Genomic DNA, 16070 nt, shown 5'->3' with positions numbered 1-16070 from the left:
GAAAGCTTATTTACTAAATCGAGTAAATTGAGATTAATGACTGGTTTCGTGGTCCAGGGTCACAAATATCCTCGACTTTATTACTATTTGTACTACTACTTTATGCTTCTTATTGATTGTGTATCATCTTGTGAATTTGTTTCAAATTACTTTGTTTTTCGATTGTCAATGACTATTTGCACTATATTTATTTATTGAGATGTCGTTTGTTATTCATTTACTTCTAAACATTGTTCGAATTCCCATTTTCGTAATTTGTTGCCAGATTTTCACAACCTTGCTTATCTGTTAATCTTACTGTATTTAATAAAAATAATTGTAGAGGTGAAAACATTCGATTACTCTGCAATTGACTCATGCTGGTAAACATGTTACAAAACTCTATAGCCAACCTATTGTTATGTGATATTGATTGATAGTCATATTCTGTACGTAGAAAAACTACACAGCAATTTTTATAAATCAGTTTTATTACAGGATAAAAATCCCCCAAAATAAGATACATGCACTTGTATTAACAACAATGACAGCAAATAGGTCTAAATGTCCCGTGGATTGTGTGACAGCACTATATGATGGTTTTTATGTCTGTAAGCACACGTTATATTCACACATGCACAGTGATTGTTTTACTGTAAGAATGGTAAAGTTTTATGGACGTGCGAATACTTGAACAAACCTCCGAAGCTGAGTTGACCTCAACTGTGCGAGGATTTTCTAGTGGGACACTATTGTTGCCGTTATTAAAGTTGGCTATTGTAAATGTGTGTGTTTCGTAAATGTGTGTTGCTGATGTTATTTATTAAATGCTAAACGTCACAATGCAAACATACAAGCAATCAATGTTTTTCTGTCTTATTTTAATTACGTTTCGGTTACATTGCTTAATAGATATTAGTGGTAAAAGCTGTTCAAATTATTGCGCTATTTACTGCTATGAATTTACTGCATCGCTTTGATTTTTATTTAATAATTAAACAATAAAGGTTTTAACTGTAAATTATAAATAGTTTGTTTTCTATAAATGTTTAATTTCTTAAACTTTTCCAAGGCATCTATTCAGTGTGGGACCTGTATATATTTAGGCAACCCTTAAGTCGCAAACCTGTATTAACTTCTTTTTCCTGCTGAACACAAATTAAGATATTTTGAAAACAGATCTGGGGCACCATTCACCTCCATAGTATTATTTTTTTCCCTACTATATATGGTCTCGGCAGTAACAACATAAGCAAACGGCTTTTGTGAACCAAACGTTACTGTATAAAATAATGTATACAATATCTTTAGATTGCATTCCAAATGTTTATTTTATTTTAGACATTTTTGCTCCACAGTTCAGTTTAGCTACAAGCCACACGTATAAATAAACACAGACCAGAAGTAAACTTTGGTTCCAGGCTCTTATCCGCTGAAACATGCGTGCTTACAATGAAACCATCTATAGAAGTCAAAGGTGCCCCAGATCTGCTTGATTACAAACATTATTTAAAATATCTTCATTTGAGTGAACTATCCCTTTAAGACAATTATACAATAATTACGCTATATTGCTTTTACTTTATGAGATTTTTAAGAAATATACAACATTTGTTAGTCTACACCAAAAGCTTTAGGTATAGGTTTAAAGCAAACGAAAATAATTTTTATAATGCCCACGACAGACTAAGCAGACAAATAATTGTAATCGAAAACAGCAGCACGATCCAGTGTAGAAAAGAAAATACATAAAGTACAAATACGTGCAAACAAATACAAATGAAGCACCAGAAATTTCACAAAGCATTCAGGATTTTTTTTCAAGTGTGTTTAAAAAAACTAAACACCCAACAGCTTAAATGTGTCAATCAGACCTTAATCCTTGCTTTTTGAAAAATCTTTCTGGGTAATCTAAAATACTCTAGGTCACATTTTACTCCAAAATATAACTGGAAATATTTATAGTTAAAAATGAAGCCTTCTCAGAACCATAAGGATTGTATCCCCTTGCCCATCATTTTAACTTTTTATGATTTATTTCTTACTTTCTGCGTCTTTATATCATCACTTGGCATATCAGCAATGATAGAATTTATAAAATTAAGTGCTATTTACAAACTATAACGTCTCTAACTTTATAAGGTTGCTTTAATTCACCATATTAAGTGCTAAGTATACTATAGCATGAATTTAGTTAGTTTTTTATAGATGGCAGCATATATACAGTATTTTTTTTATCTGTTCGCTACAACAAAACAGGAATATCTGATCTCGACTCACACCTCACACATCATATCAGGTGTCTTACATCACTATGTGACCTTCCAATACTGCGAACCTTTCCGTATTACAATAAGTACGTCTATCGAAACCTTGCAATTGTAACATAAGTGCATGGTAGTTAAAGACACGTCGTGTGTGAACAATCCTTTTCGTTATTTTTAAGCAAAAACCCATTAATGAAGTCCTTAAGTGAGGTTCTATGGCATCTGCAAAGTAGAATAAAGCATATCAGTGCCATGAATATTGTTGAGAAATAAACATAAGTGATCATAAAAATAATTGCATTATAATTGAAAATATTCGCTAAGGTGTAGTCACACTACACTTTAAACATGCACTGAATATGGCTGCGAATATGGGCGGGAAGCGTTCATCCATCTTTGGCAAGAAAGGTCACGCCGTACCGATACAAATTCACAGGTCAAAGTTTAAAAGACTTGAAATTTGGTATGCAACAAAATGCGTATGAATGAAAGTGTAGTGTGACCGCCACTTAAATAAGCAACATAAGCGTACATTTAGAAATACACAAAAGGTGTTGATTGTACCCTACCTCCAAAAGAGTTGATTCCATTTCTTGTATGAATGGATTCTACAGACAAAGCAAAAATAATTGTATGCGATAATATATATGTATACAAAACTTGAAGCGGTAGAGAGAAAGATATATATAATGTATACATACCATCCGCGCTAGCTCGCCAAAGACCTCAGGTGACATAGGCATGAGGTTATGTTCATATTCCTTTGGTTTCCTAAAGTCAAACAAAACGCATTTGTCAAAACAAGCTAAAGGTAAGGCATATTCTTAATTGCACAGTTATAGGATTATGAATATATTGTTTAGGTATATAAAATAGGGCTGTCAAAAGATTAATCGTGATAAATCGAATACAAAATAAGTTTGTGTTTGCATACCATATTTATGTGTGTGTTGTGTGAAATAATTATGTTAAATTATTCATTTATATTTTTATTTATATATAAGATAATAATAATAATTACTAGATAGTTACATTTCCTGAAGAAAATGTGAAGTGGACCTTGCCGTGGCAAATTTTCAGGGGACAGTATCATGCAAGAATGAATGTACTCCAAGTGACAAGTAAAATTATCCAAACACCGTTTCTTGATAATGTTCTGATGCAGAGATATAAGGCTTTGTTTATTTGGTTGCTAGGGTACTGTATTTGGTTGCTAGGGAAAAATTGGCACCCACTACTGATTACACTCCGAGCAACGAGTCAAACGGTCCAACCCCTGTGTCTCTACGATGTTCTGATGCAGAGATATAAGGCTTTGTTTACTCGGTTGCTAGGGTACTGTATTTAGTTGCTATGGAGAAAAATGGCATCCACTAGTGATTACACTCCGAGCAATGAGTCAAACGGTCCAACCCCTGTGTCTCTACGATGTTCTGATGCCGTGATATAAGGCTTTGTTTATTCGGTTGCTAGGGTTCTGTATTTGGTTGCTAGGGAAAAATTGGCACCCACTACTGATTACACTCCAAGCAACGAGTCAAACGGTCCAACCCCTGTGTCTCTACGATGTTCTGATGCAGAGATATAAGGCTTTGTTTATTCGGTTGCTAGGGTACTGTATTTGGTTGCTATGGAGAAAAATGGCATCCACTAGTGATTACACTCCGAGCAACGAGTCAAACGGTCCAACCCCTGTGTCTCTATGATGTTCTGATGACGAGAACTGTTTGAATTTTATGTTGCTAGGGTGCTCAAAAGTGGTTGCTAGGGGCGTGGCTTAATACCTATGTAAGGATCCTGAGAGACTGATTGGATGCCGGAGTAAAATGAGCCCACCCCAATGTTTCTATGACACTGTGCTGCAAAGATATCCATCTGGGCATTTTATAATGGCAGTCTATGGGAGATGTTGCAAGGGAGCCCAAAATTGTTGCTAGGGGCGTGGCTTAATAGCTCTGGGACTATCCTGATAGACTGATTGGATGTCTGAGTAAAATGAGCCCACCCCCCTTGTCTCTATGACATTGTTAAGCGAAGATATCACATGTGGAACTTTTTTTCCCTTATATGGGCATGTTTCCTGCCTTATTATAAGTCAATATGAAATTTCGGGTGCCTCTTACACCCCAGGGGTAAAACTTAGACCCCAATGTGATGCATGTTCTTACAGAGCCTACCACCCTCTTCAAATAATGTAACCCACACGTTTCTACAAAATCCTTGAGCGGAGCTATGACCCGCAAAGTTCGGCACAATGTTAAGTCAATGGGATTTTTTGGGTGGTTTTTCGCCCCCCTTTCGAAAATCCTGCACCCGATCGCTTATAAAAGTCATAGCACACCATTCCTCAATAATCCAGTCGACTTGAGCCCTCTTTTGTGGGACTACTGCAAACCGTGTGGGACGAGTTTTGCGCCGAAATATATATATAGATATATAGCAGATATATATATATATTTGGCGCGTAACTCGTATATATATATATATTTGAAAATATATTAATATATATATATATATATATATATATATATAATTTAACAATCATTTTTATTCACAAACTTTTATTTTGTATGCGATTAATCTTTTGACAGCCCTATTTTATATATATATACATACATACACACACAAAATAAATACACAGTGCACACATAAAAATTATGCAAAAACAAACTTTTTTTATTCGATTAATCGTGATTAATCACGATTAATCTTTGGACAGTCCTAAAGTACTAACTTAAATCTTAGCTTGACTGTGGGATTGTGAAATTTGCTTTGCTTTTCGCAACATTGACTTACATTTCAGAGATAGAGATGAGGGTGGTACTGATATAGCCTTCATCTGACTTCCTATCAACATCCATTGGCTCTTGTTCTGGATAAACAAAAGGATAAATCAGCATTTATTATCCGTGACCCCGTTTCGTGTGATTCGATCAATTTAATTTTTATAATTTATAATGTAAACATGGAAAATAAATACGCTTTCTTCAAATCAAGTTTTTTAGGTGTTTAATATGTAAGTAACTTACTGTCTGTGGGTTTAGAGTAGTATTTCCTGAAGGCTTCATCTTTAGGTAGATTAGGGTAGAGGAAGCGCAAAGGGTTTTCCGGGACGTTTTCGGCTGCCATCACGCGGTAGTTTCGAATGATGTCGGGAAGTGAAACAGCCGAGAGCTCCTTTTTCGTGTAGGGCTCCACAGAGCGAATCTGCGGCTCTTCTAAACAAACAAGCACACAAAAATCTCAGTGATGAAACAATGAGTCAACTAAAGCTGATTTTCAATTTGCACCATCTGGGGGGCCTTTACATTTTATAAAATACATTAATTTATAAATAATTCTGCGTAATAAAACCTATTATCACCTGTGTAATAAATAAAGCTACTAACCAACAGCACTACATTGTATATTGTAATATGATTTGTTTAATTCATTAAGTTTTTAAGTAAAATTTTCTTTTGTGAGGGCCACGAAGTTGAATTTTTATTTTTCTTTGGCTTGGTGTTTGATTTGCTGTACACACGGGTTTCATACATAACCAAATATTGTACGAGATTAAGGAAACATCTTACCGTTCGCGTCATGTTCCACCCAGCTGAATGTGATGGCTCCATCGCGGTTGCTTTCGCTAAAGCGCAACAGAAAGGTACCGGGAGCTTTGTCGTGTAGCAAAGTTTTAGTGCGGTCCTTGGTCACAAACCCAACGATACACCTGAGAGACAAACAGCGTTAAAAGAAAGCTGCTGCTTTTCCAATTAAATGTCAAAACTTTCTTAAAGACGTTACATTTACACATGTAGCCAAGTTTAAATGATTATTGAGATTTGTGCCTAAACAAGAAACTTAAACGTATTAACTGTTTCTTCACAACTTTGCTTTTAACGTAAATACATCTTGTTTTAAAGAAGTTTAGATATTATTATTATTATTGATGACAAATAAGTAATGCAGTACAGTGTCCATGCAATCTTACCCATCATCCCAGAGGCTCAACAAGTGTCTCTTTATAAGGTCCAAAATTCCTTCAATCCAAAGCCAAAATGTAGCGTTCTTCTCACCACCCGACTACCCCACATGCAAGAAAAACAACCTGTCAAATCTTCTTTATACAAACACCATCTATAACTACGATTAACAGAAATGAAATGTGTAATACGTGCCTTTTAACTCGGCAAAATTAAGTTTAACCTAATGGCTAAACTGTTTAATTCATAGAAAACGTGTGATGTGGTAACCAACCTTACAGAATCTGTTCCATGGGATCTGAGCTTCAGGATCTGACACTGCTTTGGGACCTGGGGGTCAAAGTTCATTCAATTTAGTACTTTAAATGATGTATGAGTAGTATAATGTATTATAAATGTATGAAGCCGTGTATCACTGAATGTAATAATTTCTCACAATAAATTCTGTTTTATACAATAATGTCTTGTTTTTTTTACTCTAACATCCTTAAAACATGAAATATATGCGTAAGAAGTGAGATATTATTTATATTTCTTGCTTTCACAGAAAACGTAACAAAATTTTGTTAAAAAATCCAATTCAAAAGTAAAAAATTTATTTAAAATACTTTATTAAAATATTGAAGTTAAATTTTATATTTTAAGGTAAAGTGTTCAAATAAAAAATAAATAAATAAAATAAAAAAACAAAATATATTTAAAATATTATATATACAATATAAAGGATTTTATATAACAATTTTAATTTATCTTGCCAACATCCTTTTTAACGCGTTAGGCTTAAGGCCGAAGTATAGTCCATTTTTACATCTATGTGAGGGTCTGTGTACAGTGCGCAACTGCCGGTGACGCAATTTTCGTCAAAAGAAAAGTGCGCAAGTACTGTACGCGCACCGCTGGATTTTTAAACCCACGAACATTGTATGCGTTGGTCGCGAAAGCATGCGCCTACAGGAGAAAGAAGTACGTAGCACAGGAGATGCAATGCATTTTGTCGCAACACACGTGTCAGACATTTGTGTACACGTACGAGTCAAATTAATGATAAGGCTGTACATTCGACCGTGCGCGTACATTCGCGCACAGGTAAAAAAACAGGGCTGCAGACTTAAAAGAAATTCTGGTAGATCTCTCTCAAATTGGGATGTGCACTATGTCAGCTTTATTTTCGAGATAACAGCGCTGAACATATTAAATTGCAATACAGTGCGATTATTGACCATTATTGAAAATGTAAATTTAAATGCAAAAAAGGGCACCGATACACTATTTCACTCCCCCTTTACATTTCATTAGTAGCGCCAAACAGCATACTTATCATCAAAATGACAACAGCCAGTTTTTGTGCGTTAAATATTTCTATACAAATCTAGTTTTTTAATTAGGACAAAAGAAAATCAAATTTTTTCATTATTCTAGAGCAAATCAAAAAAAAATTAAAAGCTTTAGAAGTCAATATATTATGAAATTACAATTAATATTTATTATATATGATTAAAATGTAAGATTAACATAAAGTATGTTCTTTTTTTTATTAATTTATACATATATCCTGTACATATATTTTTTTTTAAGGATATTTAGATAATTGTGTTGAAAAAGCTGAGTAAAAATAAGATTTTTGCAGTTTATGTATAAATTTGATAAACACAAACAGCCAGTCATTACTGATAAATAAACCTATTCACTATGATACAGGTCCTATCTTATTTATATTGTGATAATGACTGACTGGTACTTTTCACACTTACCCAAAAGTTTAGTTCCCAGCATGCTTAGTTGTTCTTGATTGAGACCTCTTTTGGTAATGGCGGAAAACTGCCAGCTCAGCACCTCCGATAGATGTCCCCATGTACAAGTAGGAGGACTCACGAAAAACGACAGATTCTGAGAAAACAAAAAACAAAATGAGACAGAAATAAACTGAGGTTTGAGGAAAGTTACTTGACAGACATCCACAGGCAGCTATATTTACTCATGCAAGTACAACTTTATAGTTTCCCTGACTTGCAGGAAACAGAGAAATCTTCACATTTAAACATTTGTAAAAGACCAACAGCATTACACATTTTATTTTATTGCTACTTTAGCCTTAATAACACAAAAAAATATTCTAGTATTCATTTAGGCAGTCTCATTATCATTTTCATTCTGCATCCTGTTTTTAAAGTCAGGAATTGAATTAAACTTTCAAAAGGTGTTTTTCAGCTTTAAATGATGCAAGACCCTGATAGACATTTGAATGTGAGAAAAACTTGCATCATTACCCAACAGGATATGATCAAGACAGGAAGTGTTACTTTGTGCACATTAAGAACTAGACATCTATATATAAAGCCAGCAGAGACAGCACTTTACCTTGGGCTCAGAGGTCAGCATGTTGTACCACATTATGGACGCCCATCCACTGGGCAGCTGACTGACGTTGGAGATCACGACTATGGGCAAGGAGGTGGTCTGAAAAACAGGAACGCTCGTTATAGTAGCCAAAATAACTTGGATAAGAGTTTTCCTTCTTTAATAGTTAAACATACAACATATCTTGTTGTATCTACCTCAAAATTCATCACCATTCCAGACCAGCAAAGCTCCGCCTCAAAAGTGATGGAGTGAAGTTCTTCCGAGACGATCAGCGGGCCCTGCCACAAGTTTGAGAAAACAAAACTTTTAAACCAAAGCATCACTGAACGAATTACATACGAACAAATTAGTTGGCTCATCTTTCAAAGTACCGAACAAATCCTCACCTCACTGGTTCTGTTCCCAGTAACTTTCCTCTCTTTGAGTTGCTGTGAATTAAGAAAATATATATATATTTTTTAAAACAACACAAGCATATTTGACTGAATAATAATCGTTATCCACTTTACCAGATGTCGGAATTCTGCCGCCATTCCGTTGGATTCCTCCATGTTCATCACCTTCATGGACGTTCCCAAGATGTTAAACATACGATACCTGAAACAGGAATTGATGCTTATCTACCAGGCAAATGAAATTCGATTACATTTTAAAGCTATGGTACACATTAAAAATGAAAATATTGTGAAAAAAAAAATGACATACACACCCTTTTCGTTTTTCAACAACATCCCTTGAGGGCAAAAAGAGAAATAAAATATTATTTACAGTTTATTTTTATTATATTTTATAAAAATTCTGTATGGACTATATAGTTTAATTTATATTTATTTATTATTTATGATAAAAAAATTAGTAGTGCTGGGCAAAGATTAATCACGATTAATCGCATACAAAATAAAAGTGATTTTTGGCATATATATATATATATATATATATATATATATATATATATATATATATATATATATATATATATATATATATACACATTCATGTATGTATTTAAGAAACATTTACATGTGTATATATTTATTTATATTTGTGTATAGTGTATATATTTGTGTATATTCTATATATATATATATATATATATATATAAGGGATGCACCGATACCGATACTGGTATCGGCCTCGATACCACATTTTCTAAAGTACTCGTACTCGTTAAAAGTCCCCCGATACCAGGGATCGATACCACGGTCTGAGAAATGTCTATGTTTGAGCAGCGTGTAACGGTTTAATGCCTCTTGTGTTGTCCAAAGAGGCAGAGTTTACAACAAACTGGAAAACTAGTCCCTTGTTTTTTTGTTAAATTATATGACTAAAGCTGTTACCTGTAAATTTAAATAATGTTTTTTATTAAGTTCTCGGTATCGGCAAGTACTGAAATGCAAGTCCTCGTACTCGTATTCCAAAAAAGTGGTATCGGTGCATCCCTAATATATATATACATAAACAAACAACAAAACATTTCTGAAATTAATATATATATGTGTGTGTGGGGTTAAATATACATAATAATTACACACAGTACACACACATATATTATGCAAAAAAATTACTTTTATTTTGTATGCAATTAATCGTGATACATTTTTGCCCAGCACTAAAATTTGGTATTGATGAAACTGAATTAAAAAGCCATTTCAATAAAATACAATACATTGTACAAATTATAAATTAATAAATAAAATAATATATTGAATTTTTTGTAATCTCTGTTTGATGTTGTGACACCAAAATTAAATTTCTGTTATTATTTTTTCTTGGTTTAGTGTCTGACTTTGGTTTGTGTTGCATTATACTTACTTATCAAAATGCACCTTCACGCGAACAGTGTGATTAAATTCCTGAAGCTTTATAAGCATTCTGCAATAAAAAAAATGTGATTCATCAAAACCGAACGATAACTTGTGACCTCTCGTTTCAAAGTATAAATTTGTTTACCCTTACCGAATTTTAAGGGTAAACAGAACTCCCGTCTTGAGCACCAATGGTCTTTGAAGTTGGGTTGGCATGCATGGTTGTCTCTCAACAACCAAGGAGCTAAACGCACACACGCAAAGAAGGTTAGCTAAGTTTTAAACAGCATGTGCAAAATGCAACATAGTTATACTCCAGAAAAGAAAGAGTAAGGACTCTTACTTTGTAATAAGATTTTTGAGGTTTAACGTAATCCTTTCCTCCAGAGTGTTTTTGCTACTGGTAATAGGGTCGTTGTCATATGTGAACTTCTGCTCCAGTTCAAGAAGTTTCTTAAGTTGCTGTCTAAGCTGAAGCAGAGATTCGCCAACTGAAGTAAACCTACAAGAAATAACAAAAAATCTTAAAGGGGTCATTTCGCAAGACTTTTTTAAGATGTAAAACAAATCTTTGGTGTCCCCAGAATACATATGTGAAGTTTCAGCTCAAAATACCATATAGATAATTTATTATAACATGTATTATCCCCTTCTGACATCACAAGGGGAGAACAAATTTCAATTACCTATTTTTCACATGCTTGCAGAGAACGGTTTACCAAAACTAAGATACTGGGTTGATATTTTAATCACATTTTCTAGGTTGATAGAAGCACTGGGGACCCAATTATAGCACTTGGAAAAAATCTGATTTTCATGATACGTCCTCTTTAAAACTCGACACAATCTTACAATGTGCAAAAATGGGTATCTCTACAGTGAAACCCTCACCAGTTCTGCAGCTGGTCCAAGCAGACGTGGGTCAAACCTCCGATGCAAAACATCTGCTGACGCCGTTTCCATTCGGCAAGTTCAGTTGAGATGAGCTCGAACACCACCTGATCCATGAGGTTCAAGACCTCTGATATCTGACTGATCACGTTCTGCACAGAAACCCAAACCAGGTTAAACCCAACTGCACAGTGGTCCTCAATAACCAATCGGCAGGACGGGAGGAGCGACAACCCATCTGAAAAATTCCTACCTTTCTCATGTCGTTGAGTTTCATTAACATGGAGTGAATGGCCAGCCTCTCCCGATTCAGGTCTTCTTTCGAAATCGTCCCGTTCAGGTCCTCTGTCAAACACACAAACATAAAAAAATGAAACTAAAAAAAGCTATTTCAATAAAATGCAATACAAATTATAAATAAATAAATAAAATAAACAATATATTGACTTCTAAATCACTTTTTCATAAATGCTTGATGCTTTAAAATATATATATTGACAGAACTTCTGTGCTCGGGTGAGACTTTGGCGTGCTCGCGTGAGACTTTGGCGTGCTCGCGTGAGACTTTGGCGTGCTCGCGTGAGACTTTGGCGTGCTCGCGTGAGACTTTGGCGTGCTCGCGTGAGACTTTCGCGTGCTCGCGTGAGACTTTCGTGTGCAGATTTATTTTTTAAAGTTTAGTTTCATGTGTGCGCGCGAAACAAAACGCGTTAAGTTTCACGTGCGCACGCGAAACTAAACTTTATTAAACAATATAATAAGTCGAGAAGAATTTTAATCATATGTAATAAATGTAAATTATTATTAATTAAATGTAATATATGTAGTATATGTAATATAATATAAATGTAATAAATGTAATATATATATATATATATATATATATATATACTTCTAAAGACACTTTTTTAACAAATATATTAGGGCTGTCAAAAGATTTATCGCATGCAAAATAACAGTTTTTGTTTGCATATTATATTTGTGTGTGTGTGTGTATTGTGTGTAAATATTATTTATATATAAATACACACATACATGCATAAATTTGAGAAATTTACTAATAAATATAATAATAATATATAATAAATATCAAAATCTAAATAAATATACAAGTAAATGTTGTATTAAAACATGCATATGTGTGTATTTTTATAAACAAAATAATTACACACAATGCACACATATATTATACAAAAACAAACTTTTATTTTGTATGCGATTAATCGTGTGTCCTTTTAAGTTAATCTTAAATTTTTATCATATATAATAAATATTCCTTGTAATGTAACAATATATTTACAAACACTATTTGTTTGATGCTTGCAGAAAATATTTTTGATCAATTTACAAACCTACTATAGGTTATTGTTTAAGCGCAATGCTAATGGTCTAATCAGATTCAATGGATTGTGCTAAGCTATGCTAAAAGTGATACCGCCAGACCCGAAGATCAGCTGAATAGATTCCAAAACGGTAAAAATCAAATGTTTAACTCTAGGGGAGCTGGAAAATGAGCTATCTTCAAAAAAAGTGGAGTGTCACTTTAGTTTGGACCACAAATGCTGTTTGTTTATGTTGCTGCTAAAACGGTCTATAGAGAAAACAGATAGATTAGTTGTGTCACCTCTGCTTTGGTGAGTTTTGCTCTTGAAGTCGTACTCATCTTGTAGATCTTCAAGATTTTTAATGATTTGTTCAGTTCCCTTGAAAGTTAAGACAGAAAGTTACACACAACAGGAAAAAGAAATGCTTTTCCAAGTCACTTTAGATAAAAGCATCTGCTAAATAATAAATGTAAACTTGACTGTGTATACACCTGCACTTTCATCTTGATGTCTTTTACTTTCGCATCCATTTCTCGATGTTTCTCCACGATCATGTCGTTTTGGGAGCTCTCTACACGATTCTGCTACAGAAAACTACTTTAATACAACAAGCTGACACTGCGCAAGTTTATACCATAATAAAAGATACTGGGAATACCAGTTGTGGTAATTGTTGATGTTTACAAATCACTGACCTCTGACATTTGGGCGGATACTAAAATCTTTCTCTCCTCATTCAGGTTCCGACTGATGATCATTGCCATGGAAACAGGATTGTCTTGGAAGAGACTCTAGGAAAAGTCGGAGTTGACTCTTTAGGAAATGCATCGATTTGAACCTCACTCTTATCTCCGCATGCATTATTTTGCATTAGGGATGCTTAACGATTAATCGCGATTAATCGTTAGCAGAATAAAAGTTTTGGTTACATCATATATGTGTGTGAACTGTGTATAATAACTTTGTATAAATAAATGTACACACATGCATGTATATGTTTTAGAAATGTTTACACGTGTATATACATTTGTATTTTTATGTATAATTTATATTATATATAAATATAAATACTTAATATATAAAAAAAAATCTTAAAATTATACATGAATGTGTTCATATTTATATATATATACATATTTATCATACACAGTTTACACACATATGTGATGTAAACAAAAACTTTTATTCTGCTAACGATTAATCGCGATTAATTGTTTAGCATCCCTATTTTGCATTAAAATAAATTCAAATCTGTGTCCGTTAAATCATTTCTGCATTTGTTTTGTAGCATGATTGTTAAAGGAAATGTTCAATTGTTAACAGATACCTGCAAGTTCCTCTTGATCTTGCGGATGTTGTGCTGGTTCAGGAAGTCTTTCTCCATCGCAAACCGGCTGTGTTGATGATCCAGCTGGGTCAAAAGGTCATGAAACCTCACGGTTGCTAAGGACTCGTTCTCTACGTTGGCAACGTGGTCCCTACATGTCACAAGAATAAATTGTTAAACTGTTAGGGGGCGTTCACACCAAAGTGTTTAAACACTGTAAATATGTTATTATATTCTATATAGATATATTTATAAAGTAATTCCGACCAGTCATGGCTCTCTATCCAGCTGCTAAGATACTGGCGGATGGCCATTGGGAAGTTGTCATCGTACAGCTGATCCACTTGCTCCAAAAACTTCGAATCCAGTTGCTGCAGCTCCAACCACTGACTCATGTTGGCGACTCTGTGGGCTGTGAAGGAAATAAATAAATAGAAAGGTTAATAGATGGATTTGTTGTTGTTAACGGATGCAGAGGAAGGAAGGTTAGTACACAATAATTGTGCTAGATACAATGTTAAACCAACATTCAACACAGACGCACACTGCAAAAGACAAAATATTATTCAGTAGTTAAATAAATGTGACGCACCCTTTGTGAACATCTGAATACATCATCGATTAAAAAATGTATATATTAATATTCATGAATATATTATTGAAATATGTATGAATAATTCATATTTAATTTAATATAAAACTTACGTTTTATTAAATAAATTATTTAAGTATATATTTATAAATTATTAAATATTATTATTAGGTTATTACAAATTATTAAATAAGTATTTTTCCTAAATATGCCAGAGTTACCTTTATAAATAGTTCAGCTTTCTATGAAAATAATAATTGCCTCTGGCACGTCCCCATTTTGAAGGGAGGGGGTGTGTACGTGTGGGAGCATGTGCTTGTAAATCTATTATTTCTATTAAAGTTATTAACAAGTTAAAAATATGATCGTTTCGTCTAAATGTCCTTAGGGATTATTGACAGATCAAATATTTTATTTTAAGACTATTGTAAGACTGATAAGTTACATGACGCATGATGTTTTGTTTACGGGGCTGAACCTAGCTGCCATGTAAGTTACGCAGCCTCGTGTTTTGTTTTGCCAGCATTTCACATTTACACGATAAACATCGCTGTACATGAGAGATTATTGACGACATCGATGTATATTAATCGTTTATTCGTAAATTATTGTAATATCAAGCAATAAAGCAGACTTCCTGGAAGTTTTGCAAGTAACTGTAGAAAAAAAATATTCTGAATGCGGAAATATTATTATATTTTATTACTCACCCCAAACGCGATGATAAAAATCAAGAGTCCACTGATATACGTTTCTCCTCCTCTGCTAACAGGAGAGGACTAACAGGTCAGTTCCCTGTTAATTTCGTTAACAGTTTTCCAGTTGTCTTTTTACAGTATGTCGGGCTCTTACTGGAACGCGCTCCTGCCTGAGGAGACTGCGTTTGAGTGACAGGTGGACGAGCCAATCGGAACGCCGAATTTCGACCACCTAACGCAGCTAGCCAATCAGCGCGACCTGACATCTCCCGTGACGTGGTTGGAATTTTGGACAACAGATGAGTCTGAAGGCCACGTGATTTATAGGAAACTGAAACCTGCACAAGAAGCGCATTTCATCATCACTAGGGTAAAACGAGTTTTTGAGAAAAGTACTGAATCTTAATGTGTTGTACACGCAACGTAAATGTCAAAGAGGGAATTAACTGCACAAGTGACGAATACACTTCGTTGATGTGGTCTGCATTACATTGCAGCTGGCGTCTTCGGTTATACCCTTGCGAAAAATTAACCATGGTTTTACTGTAGTAAAATTGAAGTAGCAGGGTTTTCGCTGTATTGTTTACGCTGTATTATAAATAAGGGCTTGTCTGCATTAAATGGCAGCTTGCATCTTTAGGTTAAATGAGACTGGGGCAAGTTGTCACAGTTGTTATTTAAAGGGGACATATCATTAAAATCAAACTTTTTCTTTGTTTAAAGGCGGGGTGCATTATCTCTGAAAGGCAAGCCAATGTTGATATTTCAAATCGCCTAAACATACACACCCCTACCCAAATAGAATCTGGATCTTCTTTTGATAGACCCGCCCCACACACATGTAACCCAGGCAATGATTT

The 16070-nt window shown here is 34.2% G+C and overlaps 1 protein-coding gene across 2 annotated transcripts; it reads right to left on the bottom strand.

The window, feature by feature from the left end:
* Positions 1-452: 452 nt before the first annotated feature.
* stat1a (signal transducer and activator of transcription 1a) lies at positions 453-15398 on the bottom strand. 2 transcript variants are annotated; one of them, XM_065244610.1, is made up of 25 exons: positions 15223-15398; positions 14188-14332; positions 13921-14071; positions 13289-13384; positions 13085-13177; positions 12893-12971; positions 11522-11613; positions 11269-11420; positions 10721-10879; positions 10529-10621; positions 10385-10444; positions 9282-9305; positions 9082-9169; positions 8959-9000; positions 8767-8850; positions 8570-8668; positions 7963-8098; positions 6486-6541; positions 6220-6311; positions 5819-5958; positions 5276-5464; positions 5043-5118; positions 2948-3017; positions 2816-2854; positions 453-2468 (listed from the first exon to the last, which is right to left on the bottom strand). In XM_065244610.1, the coding sequence occupies exons 2-25, from the start codon at positions 14313-14315 to the stop codon at positions 2460-2462; spliced, it is 2247 nt and encodes a 748-aa protein (XP_065100682.1). In that variant the 5' UTR covers positions 14316-14332; positions 15223-15398; the 3' UTR covers positions 453-2459. The 2 variants fall into 2 exon arrangements, with proteins under 2 accessions (XP_065100682.1, XP_065100683.1); XM_065244611.1 differs by having other exon boundaries at positions 13085-13174.
* Positions 15399-16070: the final 672 nt, after the last annotated feature.

This window comes from Paramisgurnus dabryanus, chromosome 24 (assembly GCF_030506205.2).
Source record: "Paramisgurnus dabryanus chromosome 24, PD_genome_1.1, whole genome shotgun sequence".
Classification (NCBI taxonomy): domain Eukaryota; kingdom Metazoa; phylum Chordata; class Actinopteri; order Cypriniformes; family Cobitidae; genus Paramisgurnus; species Paramisgurnus dabryanus.
The sequence above is the reverse complement of the archived record's forward strand: the minus strand, read 5'-3'. Positions and strand labels throughout refer to the sequence as shown.